Raw genomic sequence first — 18094 nt, 5'->3', positions numbered from 1 at the left:
GATTGATTAAAGAGAGAGAATTTGGAGAGAACTTTCAATGTGCAAAAGTTCCCAGGAAATCATTCAAGAGGCAGCCAGGGGTAGAATATTTAAGAGTGTAGACCAAGTGTCAGTGTGACCCACAGTTTTATTCCTGCTCTGGCTCATACAGCTATAGGACTTTGATGAAGTCACTCGGCTTTCAAGTTTCAGCCTCCCCATCCTTAAACCAGATCTGCAAATTACTGCCTCACAAATTTGTTGTGAAGATGTAACTGGTGAGGAAACGTTCGTGGCCCATGCTTGGTTTTTGGGAAAGCTCAGTCAATAGTAGCTATTGTTATTCCTATAGATTGGGGGACTGGCCTTTTGGGTGTTAGTCTACATAAGTAAAAAGAGTAACACGTTCTGAAATGACTTTGCTCTTTAATTTCTGTTTATGTTGTTATGGTTCCTTGTGATTTTCTTTATATTTATTGTATAAACCAAATTATTTATATAAATTTAAAGAGTGTTAGTTGTTCAGTTGTTTCTGACTCTTAGTGACCCCAGGGAGTGTAGCCCACAAGGCTTCTCTTTCCCTGGAATTCTCCAGGCAAGAATTCTGAAGTGGGCAGCCATTTCCTTCTTCAGGGGATTTTCCAGACCCAGAGAATGAACCCTGGTCTCCCGCATTGCAGGCAGATTCTTTACCATTTGAGTCAAAGAATAAAGCACAAACCAAATCAAACTAAAACAACAAAAAACTACAGTAGGAATTTTGTGAAAAAGCATAACAGAGTAATATATCTAATGTTTTCTACCAAGAGCAAGAAGAGAGAATATTGTTTGTTTGTTTGTTTGTTTCAGTATTTTGATTTGTGGCTCCTCTCCCAGCAGCTTCTTTCCTGACCACCACTGAATACACACTCATACTTTCCAGTCCATGATGAAGACCTCTGGCATTTTTATTTTTTCTCAGCTCTCCCCACATTCTTGACTATTTTTATCCTCTCCTAGAGGACAGAGCCTGAATCTCTCATTTCTGTTCCTCTAGTGCTTGTTTTAGGCTCTGACAAGTTACACAAGTGGAAAAGGTGATGGCACCCCACTCCAGTACTCTTGCCTGGAAAATCCCATGGACAGAGGGGCCTGGTGGGCTGCAGTCCATGGGGTTGCTAGGAGTCGGACACAACTGAGTGACTTCACTTTCACTTTTCACTTTCATGCATTGGAAAAGGAAAAAGCAACCCACTCCAGTGTTCTTGCCTGGAGAATCCCAGGGATGGGGGACAGGTGGGCTCCCGTCTATGGGGTCGCACAGAGTTGGACACGACTGAAGCGACTTAGCAGCTTAGCAGCAAGTTACACAAGTATTAATAATAATTCCTAACATTTGTGGAATCCTCACTTCATGGCAAATAGATGGGGAAACAGTGGAAACAGTGACAGACTTTATTTTGGGAGACCCCAAAATCACTGCAGATGGTGACTGCAGACATGAAATTAAAAGACGCTTACTCCTTGGAAGAAAAATTATGACCAACCTAGACAGCATATTAAAAAGCAGAGACGTTACTTTGCCAACAAAGGTCCATCTAGTCGAGGCTATGGTTTTTCCAGAAGTCACGTGTGGATGTGAAAGTTCGAGTATGAAGAAAGCTGAATGCTGAAGAATTGATGCTTTTGAACTGTCGTGTTGGAGAAGACTCTTGAGAGTCCCTTGGACTGTAAAGATATCCAACCAGTCAATCCTAAAGGAAATCAGTTCTGAATATCAATTGGAAGGACTGATGCTGAAGCTGAGACTCCAATACTTTGGCCACCTGATGCGAAGAACAAACTCATTGGAAAAGACCCTGATGCTGGGAAAGATTGAAGGCAGGATGAGAAAGGGGACAACAGAGGATGAGTTGTTTGCATGACATCACTGACTCAATGGACATGAGTGTGAGTAAACCCTGGGCGTTGGTGATGGACAGGGAGGCCTGGAATGCTGCAGTCTATGGGGTCACAAAGAGTCAGACACAACTGAGCAACTGAACTGAACTGAACTAAAACATTTTAACCTCTTTTCCTACCATTTCTTGTTTAATTCTCACACTTCTGTTGTTATCCTTACCTGTCAAATTTTAAAATAGAGGTTCTGGGAGCTTATGCCTTTTAATAAGTAAGGGGCTAAGCCTGGACACAAATTTTGTGTGTGTCTATTTTTTTTAATTGAAGTACAGTTGCTCTGGTGGCTTGGTGGTAAAGAATCTCACTGAGAGTGCAGGAGACATAGGTTTGATCCCTGGCTTGGGAAGATCCCGTAGAGAAGGAAATGGCAACCCACTCTAGTATTCTTGCCTGGGAAATTCCATGGACAGAGGAACCTTGTGGGCTACAGTCCATGGGGTTGCAAAAGAGTAGGACACAGTTTAGTGACTGAACAACAACAGCAACAAAGCCTGCTTATCTGAACAGATCTTGAAAAACAGATTTCAAAACCTCTGGATGATTCTCTAAACCTAGAACCCCTTATGATAGTAGCACAAATAAATTGTTTTCAGATGAAGAGGGATTCCTTGCAAATTCAGTATTTATGATTACAGCCCAAGTGTTGGTACAGATCAGCAGTCATCATCTTTCTCATGTTTAAACAGATTCATTTTTTAACATTTTATAGGCTTAAAAAAAAAAAAAAAAAAGCAAAAGCTAAGTGTTTTTTAAACAGCTTACTTTCCTCTTTTGGTATTTTTATTCCATGAGTTTTCTTCAGTAGGTTGAAGGGTGAACCAGAGCTCGCTCTCTAAGGCTTCTCTATGATTACCAGCTTTTCTCCCCACCCCTACCCAGCCCCACACCTTGTTTTTTTCTTGAGAACAAAACTGAGAGGGAGAATACTAGTAAGGAAATATAACTGGATTCTAGCCTAATGTACTCAGCCCTTTGTTTCTTAACCTGAAGTCTTCATTAAATCCCTTGAAAGTGCTCCCTGGAGCCCCTGAAACAGGACTTTACATGACTTAAATTCTTCTTCCTTTGTTGGAAAACAATGTCTTTTTCTTCTGAATATGGATGATGATCAGACATTCAGTCTGATAATTCAGACATTCAGTTCAGTTCAGTTCAGTTGCTCAGTCCTGTCAGACTCCTTGGGACCCCATGAATTGCAGCACACCAGGCCTCCCTGTCAATCACCAACTCCCAGGCTTTACTCAAACTCATGTCCATGGAGTCGGTGATGCCATCCAGCCATCTCATCCTCTGTTGTCCCCTTCTCCTCCTGCCCCCAATCCCTACCAGCATCAGGGTCTTTTTCAGTGAGTCAACTCTTCACATGAGTTGGCTAAAGTATTGGAGTTTCAGCTTCAGCATCAGTCCTTCCAATGAACACCCAGGACTGATCTCCTTTAGGATAGACTAATTGGATCTCCTTGCAGTCCAAGGGACTCTCAAGAGTCTTTTCCAACACCACAGTTCAAAAGCATCAATTCTTCAGCGCTCAACCTTCTTCACGGTCCAAATTTCACATCCATACATAACCACCGGAAAAACCATAGCATTGATTAGATGGACCTTTGATGGCAAAGTAATTAAAAAGTCTCTGCTTTTTAATCTGCTCTCTAGGATGGTCATAACTTTCCTTCCAAGGAGTAAGCATCTTTTAATTTCATGGCTGCAATCACCATCTACAGTGATTTTGGAGCCCAGAAAAATAAAGTCAACCACTGTTTCCACTGTTTCCCCATCTATCTGCCATGAAGTGATGGGACCGGATGCCATGATCTTCGTTTTCTGAATGTTGAGCTTTAAGCCAACTTTTTCACTCTCCACTTTCACTTTCATCAAGAGGCTTTTTAGTTCCTCTTCACTTTCTGCCATAAGGGTGGTGTCATTTGCATGTCTGAGGTTATTGAGGTTTCTCCCAGCAATCTTGATTCCAGCTTGTGCTTCTTCCAGCCCAGCGTTTCTTATGATGTACTATGCATATAAGTTAAATAAGCAGGGTGACAATATACAGCCTTGACATACTCCTTTTCCTATTTGGAACCAGTCTGTTGTTCCATATCCAGTTCCAACTGTTGCTTCCTGACTTGCATATAGGTTTCTTAAGAGGCAGGTCAGGTGGTCTGGTATTTCCATCTCTTTCAGAATTTTCCACAGTTGATTGTGATCCACACAGTCAAAGGCTTTGGCATAGTCAATAAAGCAGAAATAGATGCTTTTCTGGAACTCTCTTGCTTTTTCTATGATCCAGCAGATGTTGGCAATTTGATCTCTGATTCCTCTGCCTTTTCTAAAACCAGCTTGAACATCTAGAAGTTCACGGTGCATGTATTGCTGAAGCCTGGCTTGGAGAATTTTGAGCTTTACTTTACTAGCGTGTGAGATGAGTGCAATTGTGCGGTAGTTTGAGCATTCTTTGGGATTGCCTTACTTTAGGATTGGAATGAAAATTGACCTTTTCCAGTCCTGTGGCCACTGCTGAGTTTTCCAAATTTGCTGGCATATTGAGTGCATCACTTTCACAGCATCGTCTTTCAGGATTTGAAATAGCTCAACTGGAATTCCATCACCTCCACTAGCTTTGTTCATAGTGATGCTTCCTAAGGGCCTCCTGACTTCCCACTCCAGGATGTCTGGCTCTAAATGAGTAATCACATCATCGTGGATATCTGGGTCATGAAGATCTTTTTTGTATAGTTCTTCTGTGTATTCTTACACCTCTTCTTAATATCTTATGCTTCTGTTAGGTCTGTACTATATCTTTCCTTTATTGTGCCCATCTTTGCATGAAATATTCCCTTGATATCTCTAATTTTCTTGAAGAGATTGCTAGTCTTTCCCATTCTGTTGTTTTCCTCTATTTCTTTGCACTGATCACTGAGGAAGGCTTTCTTATCTCTTCTTGCTATTCTTTGGAAATCTGCATTCAGATGAGTGTATCTTTTCTTTTCTGTTTTGCCTTTCACTTCTCTTCTTTTCAAAGCTATTTGTAAGGCCTCCTCAGACAGCTGTTTTGCTTTTTTGCATTTCTTTTCCTTGGGGATGGTCTTGATTCCTGTCTCCTGTACAATGTCATGAATCTCTGTTCATAGTTCATTGGGCATTCTGCCTATCAGATCTAGTCCCTTAAATCTATTTATCACTTCTTCTGTATAGTCATAAGCGATTTGATTTAGGTCATACCTGAATGGTCTCATGATTTTCCCTACTTTCTTCAATTTAAGTCTGAATTTGGCAATGAGGAGTTCATGATCTTAGCCACAGTCAACCCCACATCTTGTTTTTGCTGATTGTATGGAGCTTCTCCATCTTTGGCTGCAAAGAATATAATCAATCTGATTTTGGTGTTGACCATCTGGTGATGTCCATGTGTAGAGTCTTCTCTTGTGTTGTTGAAAGAGGGTGTTTGCTATGACCAGTGCGTTCTCTTTGGCAAAATTCTATTAGTCTTTGCCTTGCTTCATTCTGTTCTCCAAGGCCAAATTTGCCTGTTACTCCAGGTGTTTCTTGACTTTCTACTTTTGTATTCCAGTCTCCTATAATGAAAAGGACATCTTTTTGGGGTGTTAGTTCTAAAAGATCTTGTAGGTCTTCATAGAACCATTCAACTTCAGCTTCTTCAGCATTACTGGTGGGGGCATAGGCTTGGATTACCGTGATATTGAATGGTTTGCCTTGGAAATGAACAGATCATTCTGTCGTTTTTGAGATTGCATCCAAGTACTGCGTTTGAACTCTTTTGTTGACCATGGTGGCTACTCCATTTTTTCTAAGGGATTCCTGCCCAAAGTAGTAGATATAATGGTCATCTGAGTTAAATTCACCCATTCCAGTACATTTTAGTTTGCTGATTCCTAGAATGTCAATGTTCACTCTTGCCATCTCCTGTTTGACACCTTCCAATTTGCCTTGATTTGTGGGCCTAACATTCCAGGTTCCTATGCAATATTGTTCTTTACAACATCGGACCTTGCTTCTATCACCAGTCACATCCACAACTGGGTATTGTTTTTGCTTTGGCTCCATCCTTTCACTCTTTCTGGAGTTATTTCCCCACTGATCTCCAGTAGCATATTGGGAACCTACTGACCTGGGGAGTTCCTCTTTCAGTATCCTATCATTTTGCCTTTTCATGCTGTTCATGTTTCATTCAGACATTACAGGATTTAAAAAAAAGATGGAAACCAAGATTAAAAGTGACTTCAGGTGGTTTTCTTATTCTTAAAACAGGGAGATAAGCTTCCCCTTAAGAAAGATCCTCAGATTAGAAATGATAATGTAGCTCTTAGGAGTCAGCAGCAGTAGCTTCTGTGAGGATATACTATAGTGGAGGGCAGATTCCTGGTTTGGGACTGACAGGATTATCTGCTTTGTTTATAACCAACCACTTGTATGGTTTTGCCTTCATCTCAGGGTGTGTTAGGCCTCTGAAGGTTAGTGAGTAGGATTTCTTTGTAAGATAATGAGGGTCTTGTCTTCCAGCAGCAGACATAAAAGGTCCACTAAGATTGCAGTTTCCAGTCTTGCAGTTGTACCAAGGGATTATCAGTTTACTACAGTAAATGCTGATTCAGAGTGGCCATTATTGGGTCACATGCCTAATATGAATTTATGTTGAGTAACAAAGGAAAAAATTACAACTGAATATGGCACTCTAGGATTAAATTTTAAAATTATGAACTTTAAACCATGATGAAAGACAGTTTTGAAACTAATGCTCCGTTTAAAATATTATATTAAATAAGAGTATTTTTCCCCTAACTCTGCTATGTCAGCTAAGCTTTATTAAGTGAGGTTTAGTTGTATACCTTCAGAAAAAAGTATACATGGGCCAATAAATTTGGTGTTTATTTACACATAGGTTGTACATCCTGCCATAAATCTCTACAGTAAAGTGTTCTGCCTGCTGCTGCTGCTAAGTCACTTCAGTCGTGTCCGACTCTGTGCGACCCCATAGACAGCAACCCACCAGGCTCCCCCGTCCCTGGGATTCTCCAGGCAAGAACACTGGAGTGGGTTGCCATTTCCTTCTCCAATGCATGAAAGTGAAAAGTGAAAGTGAAAGTGAAGCTGCTCAGTCGTGTCCGACTCTTAGCAACCCCATGGACTGTAGCCTACCAGGCTCCTCCGTCCATGGAAATTTCTAGGCAAGAGTACTGGTGTGGGGTGCCATTGCCTTCTCTGGAAGTTTTCTGCCTACAAATATTTAAAATTTTTATTTATTTATTTGGCGGCACTGGTTGCTTTGAGCTGGCTTTCTGTAGTTTGCAGTGAGTGGGGGCTACTCTTCATTGTGGTACACAGGCTTCTCATTGCGGTGGCTTCTCTCATTGCAGAATACAGGCTCTAGGCCAGTGGGCTTCAGTAGAAGTGTGCAGGCTCTGTAGTTGTGCCTCGATGGCTCCAGAGCATGGATTTGGTAGTTGTTGCACACCAGCTTAGTTGCTCCACAGTATGTGGAATCTTCCCAGACCAGGGATCGAACCTGTGTCCCCTACACTGGCAGGTGGATTCTTAGCTACTGTACCAAGAGGAAAATCCCTTACAAATATTTTTACAACCCTATTTATCAGATTAGTTTACTAACTTCATGATTGGAGGTAGTCTTCCCTTATAGCTCAGTCTGTAAAGAATCTGCCTGCAGTGCAGGAGGCCTGGGTTCAATCCCTGGGTTGGGAAGATCCCCTGGACAAGGAAATGGCAACCCACTCCAGTATCCTTGCCTGGACAATCTCATGGACAGAGGAGCCTGGTGGGCTGCAGTCCATGGGGTCACAAAGAGTTGGGCACGACTGAGCAACTAACACTTACTTACTTACTTTAAATAATAAGTATCTATCAGAAATAAGGGTCATTCATTTGACCCTTATCTGCCCTTGCAGTATGTGTTTGTCAGCACTTTTATTACCTTTTGAAGATAATATAATGGTTTCTTATTTGGCAAGTGATGAAAGTAGAGTGAGTAGAAACCAAAATGAACACCACACATGAAATACATGACCTATTATAACAGACATTGTTCACAAATTGCCTGCTGACTTTAAAGAAAAATGTAGGTTCAGTCAGTTAATGTTGTAATAAATCATTCTTTTCATTCAACTTTTAAATTAAATTTTGTCGCTCTTGCTGTTCAGTCACTAAGTCATGTATGATTCTTTGTGACCCCATGAACTGTCGCTTGCCAGGCTCCCCTGTCCTTTACTATCTCCTGGAGTTTGCTCAAATTCATGTCCATTGAGGTGATGATGCTTTCTACCTGTCTTTATTCTCTGCTTACCCCTTCTTCTTTTGCCTTCAATCTTTCCCAGAATCAGTCTTTTCCAATGAGTTGGGTTTTTGTATCAGATGGCCAAAGTATTGAAGTTTTAGCATGTCATATATTTGACATATCATAACAGAAATATTCTTACTTACTAAAATATGTTTTTCCACTAATACTGCTAAATGAACACTCATAATTTCCAAATATGTCCTTTTAGACTGACAGCATAGACTTAAGTGAGGACCCTTATTGCAATATGAAATGGTTAAACTTAGTTTTTTTCTTTTTATGACAATCAGCAGTGGATTGGTGATAATTAGCAGAAACTCCTTAAGGCCTATACAGTGTTTGAGGTATCTGATTAAAGCTCAGCATGAAACAGCTGGTGTTGTTGGTCAGGGACTCAGAAGTGAGGGCTCCTCTTTTTGCTAAGAATGTCACATTAGTCCCCCAGAGTTTGGAGAGTTTCATCCCCTTCAAGGAGCTTCCTATAGGGAAGAAGGTGAGGAAGGTGACAACAGAGAGAGCCCTGATTATGAAATAAGTGACTGAACTTTTTTTCATACTCACATAGATTTATTACAGTAACATGTAAGCAAAAATTACTGCCATGTAAAGATTTCTAAATTTTGAACTCTCATAAAACTCATAAAACTCATAAAACTCCCACCCATTAAAACTTGAATTTAAGTCATTTAAAAACATCTACAGCTTATAAAGGTGAATAATTACATGCAAACACTCCTCCACCATTCAAATTTTAGAACTATTAAACTATATGAAAAAGTTGAACATTGCTTATATAAATAAAGCATATAACTCTTCTTTTTAAATTGAACTTTAATTGACTTACAATATTGTGTTAGTCTCAGATGTACAGCAAAGTGATTCAGTTACACATATGCTTTTTTTCAGATTCTTTTTTTTAATTTATTTTTAATTGGAGGATAATTGCTTTACAATGTTGTGTTTATTTCTGCTGTACAACATCATGTATCAGCCATGCTGTTATTTTTGTTGTTGTTCAGTTGCCAAGTCTTGTCCAACTCTTTGTGACCCCACAGACTGCAGGATGCTAGGCCTCTCTGTCCCTCACCATCTCCCAGAGTTTGCCCAAATTCAGGTCCATTGAATCGGTGATGCCATCCGACCATCTCATCCTCTGTCGCTGCCTTCTCCTCCTGTCCTCAATCCTGTATCAGCCATATATACACATGTATCCCCTCCTTCTTGAGCCTCCCTCCCCCATCCCACCATCCCACCTCTCTAGGTCATCATAGAGCTTTGAGTCGAGTTCTCTGCATTAAACAGTTCCTTCCCACTAGCTATCTTATACATGGTGGTATATATGTCAATACCACTCTCTCAATTTTTCCCACCCTCACCTTCCTCTTCTGTGTATCAACAAGTCTGTTCTCTATGTCTGTGTCTCTGTTCCTGTTCTGCAAATAGGTTCATCATATCATTTTTTCTGGATTTCATGTATATACATTAATTAATACATTATTTATTATGAATTACATGCATTAATTATGCAATATATGCATTAATTAATACAACATTTGTTTTTCTCTTTCTGACTTACTTCACTCGGTGTAACAGGCTCTAGATTCACTTAGAACTGAACTCATTCAGTTCTAGTGAGGTGAGTTCACTAGAGCTCACTAGAACGCATTCCTTTTTGTTACTGAGTAATAATATTCCATTGTATATATGTATCACAACTTCTTTATCCATTTATCTGTCCACCTGAAACCTAGGTTGTTTCCATATCCTGGCTATTGTAAATAGTACTGCTGTGAACATTAGGGTGCATGAGTCTTTTTGAATTAGGATTTTCTTAGGATATATGCCCAGTAGTGGCATTGTTGGGTCATATGGTAGTTTTATTCCTATATTTGTAAGGAATATCCATACTGTTCTCTTGGAGAAAAAGATGACAACCCACTCCAATATTCTTGCCTGGAGAATCCCATGGACAGAGGAGCCTGGTGGGGCTACAGTCCATGGGGTCACAAGAGTCAGACACCACTTAGTCATTAAACCACCCCCACCACCATTCTGTTCTCCATAGTGGCTGTATCAGTTTACATTCACAGGGCTTTCCCGGTGGCTTAGTGGTAAAGAATCTGCCTGCCAGTGTGGGAGATATGGGTTTGATCCCTGATTTGGGAAAATCCCACATGCCACAGAGCAGCTAAGCTTGTGCCCTACAACTATTGAACTTGTGCTCTAGAGACTGTGCCCCGCAACTGCCGAGCACAGGAGTTGCAACTACTGAAGCCCATGCACCTAGAACTTGTGCTTTGCAGCAAGAAAAGCCCCTGCAGTGAGAAGCCTGCACATTCCAACTAGAGAATAGCCCCTGCTTTCTGCAGCTAAAGGTTTGGTGGACACTTCAAACCTTAGACCTCTTACAGGATGTAAATTTGCTCTCTATGAGAGAAACCTGAAGGAAAAACTATTCAGGTCACATAAGCTGTGATAGGCTAAGAAGAAACATTCTTGTCACTGTTATAAGCAAAGAGACCCCATCTCACTTCTCCCAGCTGGGCTCCAAGCTGGCTTATTAACCTGGCCTCTTTCTGTCCCTTTACAAATTTGAGAAAACTGTTAGATAGTGAAGGACGGGGAATCCTGGAGTGCTGCAGTCCGTGGGGTTGCAGAGTCAGGAATGACTGAGTGACTGAACAACAAATCTCCTCAAACACTAGTCCTTCAAGAGTCCCTTCTTCATTTTGGGGCCCAGAGGTAGAGGAGAGTCAAAGGAAAGGGAGAAATATTGGGGACCAGCCTCCCCTTGTTGGGCCACGTCATTTGTCTAAACCTCATGAAGACAGCTAAAGGGAGAGAAATAGACTGCTTGTTGGAAACTTAGAGTTGATAACTGCAAAAATTAAGAATTTTTTTTTTTTTATCTGAAGTAAAATAATTATTAGTCCACTGACAAGGAACTTTTACCATTGCTTAGATACTTGGGTAGTCTTTGATCCTAAATTTCAGAGTTTTAAGGGAGACTTTAAATTTGGGTCTCAGTATTTTTCAGTTCAATACAACAATCATTTTGAAATGTCCTGTGACCAGTGATTTTAAGTGCTTTGGGGGAATGTTGGCCACTTAATTAACTTTGTGCAAATGAAACTCCCTTTATAATGTCTTTTGAAATTTAGATTTTGTTTAGGGATATGTCTTTTTTGGTGACATGCCCTGTGTCTTCTGCATCCATTTTTCTCTCATCAGACTTTAAGATAATAAGGAAAGAAGGTACAGGAGGCTCTCTGAGTGTCATTTTTCTTCATGGCTGGAGAAAAGAAATGCTTGTCTTCTGCATCTTTCTTCTCAGGCTTTTGTGAAAGGAGGAGGCAAGTCCGCCCCAAGGCCAGGCAGGATTTGAATGTGGGGATTCTGAGCAGTTCCGGGCACTGTGGAAGCACTGTGGAAGGCACTGTCAGGTCTCCTCTTGTACCCACACGTGTGCCTCCCCTTGTCCTGCCTCCTTCACTGAAAGGAGCCAGTTGGGCTCCTCTCTGTTGCTCATATTCTGTGGCCTGGCTTACTAGAGCCTTCCAGTAGAAAATGTAAATGGTCTACATGAGCTTTTGTACAAGATTCTCTCTTGAAACCCAGAAAGGCATATATTTCCAGATTAATTTATGTGTGGCTCCTCTTGATGCAAATGAATGGGAAGAACTATTTCAATGAAAATAATTTTATCCTGGCTCATGTCACAATGGGTTTCAGGTCATCCTGACATTGTAGTTAGTAATGAGGTTCTGTGAGGCAGGTCATCCTGACGCACAGGTGAGAGAACGTGGGGATCACCTGGTGCAGAATCAGAGGAGATCTCTCCAAGGACAGAGGAGCCGCAGGCCCCAAGAGCTGACGTTCTCTTTGCATGTGTAGGGATGTTCCATTCATGCATGTGGAGAGAGTCCCCAATCCCAGAAGGCTGTTTGACTAGCATAGAAAATAGCCTACTTTATTGTTCAGTGCAAATGTGAAAAAATTTAACACTTTTGCCTTGAGGCACAAAATTCAGCTTGTGCTGAATCGTTGTCTTGGTATTTCCCAGTATCATGCCAGGATTGACAGTTAATTAACATAAATCTTGATGTAAAGTTTCTCATGTAATTATATCCTCAGTTTGTGTATGTCTTTAAGCAGACATTTATTACCAGAATGGCAATTTAAAAAATAAAATAAAAATTTCCTTTCTCTTCTTCAGTTATTTTTTTCCTTAGGATGAAAATACTTCTTCAACACTTTCTTCTCTTAGTGTTTAATAATCCAGAGGATAATGTGTAGCACACTTCATACAATGGAAAATTACTTTAGAGATACTGTTTTGTGAACATACATTTGCAACTTTATTGTTAATAATTGCAGAGAATTTTGATATTTTATATTTTCATTCTTTTCTATAAACGTTGGTTTAAAATGAAAAGAGATTATGGTAATAACATTTACTATTTTGTGGTATTTAGGAACCTGTTTTATTCACTGGAACAGTGAGGAAAAATCTGGATCCCTTTAATGAGTATTTGGGAGAAGAACTGTGGAATGTCTTGGAAGAGGTAATTTATGTAATGTAATTAACTTGTTAGCATCAGTATCTGTGTGTGTACATTTGTAGCATTGCAGGTAATTAAGGGAAGCTTATCACTTGAGCTAACTTTGTTTACTTTCTAGGAGAACAGTGATGAAATGGGTACACTTAAAATGTGTGTATTGATAATGAAAACCAACACTATAATGCCTCATGTTTTCATTTTAACTTTTTCTATAGAACCCCAAGCAACTAGATACATTATTTTGTCCTTAGCAGAGCACTAAACTAGACATTAAAACTGTGGGATCAAATTCTATTAGTGACCTGCTGCTGCTGCTGCTGCTAAGTCGCTTCAGTCGTGTCTGACTCTGTGAGACCCCATAGACGGCAGCCCAACAGGCTCCCCGTCCCTGGGATTCTCCAGGCAAGAACACTGGAGTGGGTTGCCATTTCCTTCTCCAATGCATGAAAGTGAAAAGCGAAAGTGAAGTCGCTCAGTCATGTCCAACTCTTCGTGACCCCATGGACTGCAGCCTACCAGGCTCCTCTGTCCATGGGATTTTCTAGGCAAGAGTACTGGAGTGGGGTGCCTTCTCTGATTAGTGACCTAGTAAATTAATTATCCTAATTACCTGCCAGTGTTCATTTTTTTCCTCTAGCCTTAGGGGATATCTAAGTGGAAACGATAGTTTTTCATTATTAACTGAAAGATAAACAAGATCATACCAATAAAATACTATGAAGTTTCATAAGAAAGTGTTTATAAAGGCAAATTATATAGTGGAATGTGATGACGATTACTTATTGACGATTATATCATTTTAATGCTGCAGCATGAATGCAAGTAACAGAATCCTGGAGTTTTGGCTTAGTTTTTATATGGATAGGCTAATTTCTAGGGTATTTTCTGTTATTTGTATCATGTTTCTCCTTGCTCTACTTCATTGAATTTTCTTACCCTTGCATGAAAAAATTTTGACTATTGAGTTGCTGTTGGCTTGTATATTTTAATACTAGCTATTTTGTGTATTAGCCCTAGTTTTGCAAATTGATTCTACTGATAGCAGAAACTCTAGACTTCTAAATCATAGACAGACTTCTAATTTCTCATAGGACCTAGCTCAGTCTTTTGCTTTTAAAAAGTAGCACTTAATAAATAGGTACTAGATGTTTGGTTGATGTCTACATTTCAGAGAAGTATGGCTTATTTCTTTAAAAAATTTTGTGTTACACAAATCCAGCATTGATAGTATCTGTGTTAGGACACAAGTAGGTCTCATCACATAGGAAACTAAGATACAGAAATATGGGCATCAGCAGCCTGTGTATCAGGAACCTGTGGTTCAGTCCCTGCTATGGGACAGCTCACATGTCCATTTCCTGAAGCCTTTTATTAGGTAAACGGGCTCCCCCTTTACTTCCTTTACTGCTGGTCCTGCTCTAGTAAAAGCTTTTCCCCATCAGTTGACTGCATTTCCCTGTCTCCTTCCAGCCTGCACCAACCTTTCTTTTTGAGAAGTAAGAAGGTTCCATGAAATATGGGAACCATCTGACATCTGTATTAACCTCCTGTGAGAGGCATTGGCACCTACTAGATACACTACACAGTGGGTTACTTTAAAAATGGTAATGATGATAGAAATAGGGTACCTTATAAGCTCAGTTTATTATTCTTCAGTTTTGCTATATTCTCTTATTTCCCAAACTCAAAAATGATCTGAAGTATTCTATATTGAGATGTATAGTTTTCAATAGTATTATTAGCTCCATTTTTCTTAAATTAAAAATTTTTATGTGCTTTCCACAGTTTACAATATGATGTTGTGATATTCTGGAGCCAGTTAATTGTTATAAGAATATAATCCTTTTACACATAATAATTGTGTTATATGTAAGCTGTCTATATGGATTTACTTTCTAATTTATAGGAACAGATATGTCACAAGATTAGATTCACTTCTGCCTTTACACAGTGAACAAATATCTCTGAGAATTTCTTAGATAGGCATAGTTTCAGATTTTGGGTCTATCACAGTCATCAAGAGATACAATCTCGATCCTTTTCAAGGACATTCTCTTGTGTAATCTAACACAATTATCTCAAAAAAAAATAAAATAATATTATACTATAATGTGTTCAGATTCTCCAGTTGTAACTTTTAATTATTATTGTCTACTGCTCTGTTGTCCTTTTCTTCCATCCTAATACTTTATACCTTGATTTTATGATTACACTACAGAGGGCTTTGATATTCATATTATTCTCATAACCATCCCTGATTCATAAATAGAGAGTCTCAGAAAACAGTATTTTATGAAAAACATTTCCCCTTACAACTCTTATTCATCATGAAGCAGATATGGACAACCTGAAGGAGAAGGGGAAAAAAAAGATTAGTTGTATGATGTCATCCAACTCAGGAGTAAATATGAGATTATTTCTTCAAACTCAGGATGTCAGTCTTAACAAAGACCAATCACTTGTACCATAGACCAAATCTTACCCTTTAGAGTTTGTACACCTTTTATGCTGACACTAAATACCAATACCATATTTAATCCTAACTCAGAATTCTGCTTTCTAGGGACTGGACTCCATCAGGAGCACAGTTCAGGATCACATTCATGGAAGTGCTCCAGCATTTAGGATATCACAAAAATGCTACTCATTCACCCTCGGTGTGTTGTTGTCTGACATTGTAGTATGTCAAATAACTTTTTGGCCATCAATCTATTGGTTTCTTAATTTGAAGTGTATTTCTTCTTTGTTCTTTAACTTCAAATACAGCCTGAGTTTGCTTCTTGCTCCATTGTATTTCTCCAGAATTCATTGAACTGACCCCTACTACTAAGTGTATTTTCAGATTATATTTGGTGGTTAAAGCTTTGTGTTTTTAATCTTATGAATAAAATTTTTTGAAGATAGATTAATATAAACATCACCTATATCCATATTGTGGGGGAGATAAGATGTAATATTGTATCTTGTTTCTTGTGAGTTTTCATTCACTGAAAGACATTTATGATATTGAAAAAAAATGCACTTGACTGGTCCACCATTTATCGGATTAAACATGGGAAAGGTTCCAGGATTACTAAAGTATTAGATGGAGTTTTCCATTGTTTAAATTTGTATTATTTTAAACATTACAAAATTTTAAAGATTTTGTAAAATTAATAAAAATATATCTTTAGAGAAAAAAACTTTCTGTAGTTTTTTTAAGTTTCCTTTTAGTGTACCAACGCCTATGCAAAATGTACTTTGGTAAAGTTGATTCAACCATAAAGATCCTTTTAGATTTTCTGTTTAAGCCACATTGGGAGAAATAGCTTCAATTTTTGAGAGACTTTCTGAACTAAGTCCTAGGTGGGGGTTGTTGGTGGATAGCCTGTGGCAGGGATCGGGGACTTTGAAATCTTTCTGTCCTGACTTGACTCTACCCACCATCTTTCTCAGTGAACACTAATTGGAAACAGCTCTTCCCATCACCTGGCTGTACATACAAGATACACAAGAAGTTGGGAGGACTTCAAAGCTCTAATGTCTAAGAGATTTGTCTACTTCAGCAGCAGTTTATTTAGGAAAATGTTCTTTCTGTATCCACAGGTACAGCTTAAAGAAACCATCCAAGGTCTTCCTGGTAAAATGGATACTGAATTAGCAGAATCAGGATTGAACTTGAGTGTTGGACAGAGACAACTAGTATGACTTGCCAGGGCTATTCTCAGGAAAAATAAGATATTGATTCTTGACAAAGCCACATCCAATGTGGATCCAAGGTATGGAGCTGAGGTCCATGAAACCTGGAATCCAAATTGTAAATGTGGTAAATGGAAAACATTTAGTGATGCTGAGAAATGTTTCTATGCTCTCTTTGGCCCACAGATATCTCTTAATAATATTAATCCAAACAAAGGAAAACAAGGGAAGAAGTTATATGCTGTTAATGTTGTTATGCAATTTCAAGGGAAGACTGTTTTCCATCATTTTATGAAAAATAGTAAATTTATTTTTTTGTATTATTCTTCCTCATCCTTCTCCCTCCATATTTTTATTTTATTTTATTTTTAAACTTTACAAATTGTATTAGTTTTGCCAAATATCAAAACGAATCCACCACAGGTATACATGTATTCCCCATCCTGAACCCTCCTCCCTCCCCAAATAGACTTTTTATACTTAGTTTTTTAGGAACAAGATTATATGTTAAAGTACTGATTTTTAATTTTTAACTTTTTAGTCTGCTTTTCCTGCCTTCACTGAAGTATATCAATTTCTCTGATTCCAGAACAGATGAGTTAATACAAAAAAAAATCCATGAGAAATTTTCTGAGTGCACTGTGCTAACCATCACACACAGGTTGAGCACCGTTATTGACTGTGAATGGATATCGGTAAGACCCTTACCATATCGGTTCTTTCCATTTATATTCAACTTTTCAACTGATCCTTCCTTGTAAAACTTGATAGAAACCTCCAGTAATTTAATTTTCTCCTCTCGTTCTTGAAAATAACTCAAGTATTTAACTTTACTTTCAAAATGTGCTATTAGATAATATATCCAATAACCTTATATTTTCGTATAATATTCTTATATTTGAATTGTCATTTTTTTAAGATGTCCAGCCTTGAAAATATTCCAAACCCAAGTTATAGCTCCATATTTCAAGAGGGTGGATCACAGTCATTTTCACTGTGTCACAGTTCTTTCAGCATTGTTTGATTTCCTTAATGAAAAAATTAACCTCTTATTTAGATTGCCAGGATATTGTTGACTAAGTTTGCAGAATTTTTCAGCTCTTGCTGTCAGAAGGGAGTCCGTGAGAAGAAAGGGCCTCATGAGAAAAACAGTATTTCAGCTGAAAGGATTTAATATAGGAAATTTCCTACGTAAGAATTAGAGGCTAGAAAAAGGAAAGGAAGCACTAGGGTAATTATTTTAGGAAGCAGCTATCATGTCCTAGAACAGATTTCCAGACCTAAGAACTCAGAAGAGAGGCCCTACAGCTGGTGCTCAAGCCTCCAAGGAGAGGTCACTGCCTAGTTGCTGGTTGTATGTGCTGAGGAAGCAGGATGTGGCTATTTCTCCATGTGCTAATAGAAGCTCGGAGCTGGAGTCAGGTCCCACTGCTGAGGTGACACTGCAGGAACAGCCAAGTCAGATAGATTAGCTCTGTCCCACTGTCAGTCTCCCTCTAGTGCCCGCTTACTGGCAAAACCTAAAAAAAGGCCAGCTTGCCAAAGAGCCTCTGAAATGTGACTTGCAGAGACCCAACCTGTGCATCACAGGTGAGAGTTTAGAAAGGAAGCAAATCAAGGCTGAAAGACTGTA

At 39.1% G+C, this 18094-nt stretch overlaps 1 protein-coding gene across 1 annotated transcript in view; it reads left to right on the top strand.

Moving 5' to 3' along the window:
• Positions 1–18094, top strand: part of LOC133258053 (ATP-binding cassette sub-family C member 4-like) — a 170082-nt gene that overhangs the window by 125302 nt on the left and 26686 nt on the right. Inside the window, 3 exon segments of the mRNA XM_061434392.1 lie at positions 12697–12786; positions 16369–16541; positions 17051–17156. Coding sequence (XP_061290376.1) covers positions 12697–12786; positions 16369–16541; positions 17051–17156 — 369 coding nt within the window.

This window comes from Bos javanicus, chromosome 12, assembly GCF_032452875.1.
Source record: "Bos javanicus breed banteng chromosome 12, ARS-OSU_banteng_1.0, whole genome shotgun sequence".
Lineage (NCBI taxonomy): Eukaryota > Metazoa > Chordata > Mammalia > Artiodactyla > Bovidae > Bos > Bos javanicus.
Note: the sequence above shows the minus strand (reverse complement) of the source record. Positions and strands in the feature narration are given on the sequence as shown.